Here is a 3,615-nt window from a genome sequence, read left to right as displayed (position 1 = left end):
TATAGTAGAAGACACTTGCCCAAGGTGCCACGCAGTGGGAATGAACCCAAAACCATGTGGTTGGTAAGCAAGCTACTTACCACACAGCCACTCCTGCGCCTAAATTTTTTATACATATACACACATATATACACACAAGTGTCTTCTACTATAGCCTCGAACTGACCAAAGCCTTGTGAGTGGATTTGGTAGACGGAAACTGAAAGAAGCCCGTCGTATATATATATATATATATATATATATATATATATGTATGTGTATGTGCATGTGTGCTTGTCCTCCACCACTGCCTGACAACTGGTGTTAGTGTGTTTACATACCCATAACTTAGTGGTTCAGCAAAAGAGACCGATAGAATAAGAACGAGGCTTAAAAATGAATAAACAAACAAATAAGTACTGGAGACAATTCGTTCAACTAAAAATTCTTCAAGGTGGTGCTCCAGCATGGCCAAAGTCTCATGACTGAAACAAGTAAAAGATAGAAGATAAAAACGTTTGCTGTATTTTACCTTTCCCTATCAACATGATAAAGGGTATCAAACTACAGTGTGGTCACACCTTCCGCTAGAAATAGCAGCCAAAACCCTCCTCAACTCAAATCCTATAAGTCTTTAAAAATTAGGACTATTAGACAATGTGGGGCTAATGCAGTTTCGCTTCTCTCCTTGAAAAATGCATTTTTATTTTTTTTATTTTTCGGATTCCTACGTTTTAGATATCGGAGATTACGAATATGCAAAAAAAAATGTAGTACTAAACACTTAAACACGAGATGGTCATGAGTGGAATGTCTCAAATTATAGATGCGCTCTATCAGATTATAGATGCGCTCTAGGTCAGGACTGACCTAGGGCTACACGACAACCATTTTCGAATGAGCGGCTGTGAAGTTCTCTTTTTTTAACTTCCTTTCTTTGGTTCTATAGCATTTGAAATGTTAGCTGTCAACTAATAATTTCTATGGCAGATAATTCCTGAAACCATAATTAAGCTTTTAAATTAACCATGTTATTGCTTACGTCATAAGAATTTTGAGAGACACGAAAGAAATCACGGTCGAGTGTAAAGTATTACGTTAAAAAAAAGATCTTGGATAGATAAGGTCGAAAGGTGCCCGTGGGACACGAACCCACATCATTTGTAAACAAAGATTGACGTTCTACCAGAAGATGTGGGTTCGTATAACACAGACAGCCTTCAACTTTTCCATTCAAGAGTTTTTGTTAATCCATTATTTATATGCTATCATTTATAGCTTTACCTCCTTCGAGTTCCAAAGTTAAAAAACGATTTAAAACATGTTATTAATTTAAGACTCCTACAAAAACAAATTACTTTAATATATGTTTATGTGCAATTAAAATAAAAAAAATAATTAATGAAATAATATGCAGAAGTAAAATAAATAAACTGATTAATTAATAAACTGTTGGTTCTCAGCGTTTAAAACTAATTTTTAAAGTAATCTGTGATAAGACTTGTCAAAATAAATTTACGGCGGATGGACAAAGAAAAAAGCAGCCAAGTTTAGGAAATGAATCAAGGGAGAGAACTACGCACTGTTACCCTTAACGAAAGAGACTTGGATTGCGTACTACTACATTAAAATTCTGTGGTCTACGTCCACTCACTTACCTGGGTTTTGGTGTACCCCGGTCAGTCAGTGACCCTTTGACCCTAGTATAAACTTCTATTGCAGAATATAATTTTTACCTACACAAGATGATGTAGTAGGAGCAGCTGGCTGGATTTGAACTTAGTTAATCAATGAATTTCATTACTGCTCAGCACGTTACCGTCTGGGCCACATTTACAGACCCCACGATAACACCGCAATAAATTCTATTCTACAATGATTCTGAAATAATAGTATTAGTATTAGTTAGAGACGCAGGTGTGGCTTCGTGGTAAGAAGTTTGCTTCTCAACCACATGGTTCCAGGTTCAGTCCCACTGCATGGCAACAGAGGCAGGTGTCTTCTACTATAGCCCTGGGCGGACCAAAGCCTTGGGAATAGATTTGACAGACAGAAACTATAAGAAGCCGGTCGTGTGTGGGTATGTGTGTAAAGAGGTGTGTGTGTGTGCACGCGTACATCTTTATGTTTGTATTTGTGCTCCAGCATGGCCGCAGTCTAATGACTGAAAGAAGTAAAAGATAAAAGATATCATAAAAGGAAAACATTCTTTAATTTTTTTTAAATTCAAATAAAAAAAAAAAACCCATTCCACAACAATTTGGTCCAGATGGATTTTATTTTGCTTTTCCGCATTTTTTTTTTTCATTTTTTCAAATGGTATTCTTTATTCTTGTTAGTAAATACCTCAAAGAGAAACTGAACCAATTGGTTCTAGAGTTCTTTGAATTCTTTGAATATTACAGACCACAACCCTGTCATTTACTTCAACATTTTTTATGTTGAGCAGAACAAAAACAGAGCACCCCACCCCCACAAAAAAAAATAACAATAATAATTGAACAGGAGTAACAGATGCTGATGTATACTCAACCAGGACTGAGCTTAAGGTTAAACAACAACAAAACACAAAAAAACAACACAGCACAAACAACAACAACACACACACACACACACATACATACATAGAGGAAATGATATAATAGCACTTACGTCATAAATCACAATTTTCCGGACTTCTCCAAACTTTGAGCATTCACTTTGTACATCATCCTTCAGCTCTCGCAGTAAAGAAGGGTCCTCCTGAAATGAGAGACACATTTCCTGTTAATGAGATGCTAAACCTTGACCCTTTAGCATTTAAACCAGTTATATCTGAACCAATTATACTCCCTTTTATGTTCAAACCAGCCATATCCAGCTTTTCATACTGACCCTACAATGTCATTCCAAAAAGCAATCAGATCAGTCGATCAAATAAGTGAATTCTCATGGATGCATGTGTGTGTGTGTGTCTGTCTGTATGTCTCTTTGTGTCTCCTTGTCGTGACCTCGTGTGTTAGTTGTAAACAAGTGCCACCATAAAACAAGCAGTGTCATTCATTTCCAATGTTCCATGAAAACATGTCTGGTCATGGGAAAATCTTAAAAACTTAATCTTTAAAGATGGAAAATATTTAACAAAAGAATAACTAGCAAGATAACGTCTGCAATGAAATTTTGTGATGCACTACAAACCCTAACACGAAATAAGTTTCAACTGATTGCTATAGGATAATAGGATACTGGTGAGGATTGGTGACAGGAAGGGCATCCAGCCATAGGAAAATCAACTTCAACGAACTGTATCTGACCCATGCAAGCATGGAAAAGTGGACATTAAAACAACAATGATGAAATGATGACATATCTGTAGCAGCCATACACATTCGCTAGCTTTCTTACACAGGGGTCTAATGCTTTTAGCTTAGACTTTTTGGGGGCAACCAGATCAGACCATCTCAAGTGTAACTGCCCAAAATGGTCGTGACTTCTGGGACTTGACTGATGAAAGAAAGCCAAGAATGACCCGTCTTTGTTTTTTGCCTGTCCTTCTAATTGGTGTTTCTCGTGTCTGCCTTTGTATTGTCTTGTATTGCATGGGAGCCAGTCACGGGGCACTGGTATTGACCATATATATATATATATATATATATA

General features: G+C 36.8%; 1 protein-coding gene across 2 annotated transcripts in view; it reads right to left on the bottom strand.

Moving 5' to 3' along the window:
- The window catches only part of LOC106881265 (HIV Tat-specific factor 1 homolog), an 84,811-nt gene that overhangs the window by 1,830 nt on the left and 79,366 nt on the right, over window positions 1–3,615 (bottom strand). For both annotated transcript variants that reach the window (XM_052970269.1, XM_014931586.2), the window contains exon 7: window positions 2,632–2,721. In XM_052970269.1, coding sequence (XP_052826229.1) covers window positions 2,632–2,721 — 90 coding nt within the window. The remainder of the gene's footprint in view (window positions 1–2,631; window positions 2,722–3,615) is intronic.

The sequence above is a fragment of the Octopus bimaculoides genome, chromosome 8 (assembly GCF_001194135.2).
Source record: "Octopus bimaculoides isolate UCB-OBI-ISO-001 chromosome 8, ASM119413v2, whole genome shotgun sequence".
NCBI classification, from domain to species: Eukaryota; Metazoa; Mollusca; class Cephalopoda; order Octopoda; family Octopodidae; genus Octopus; species Octopus bimaculoides.
This window is presented reverse-complemented; position numbering and strand designations above follow the sequence as displayed.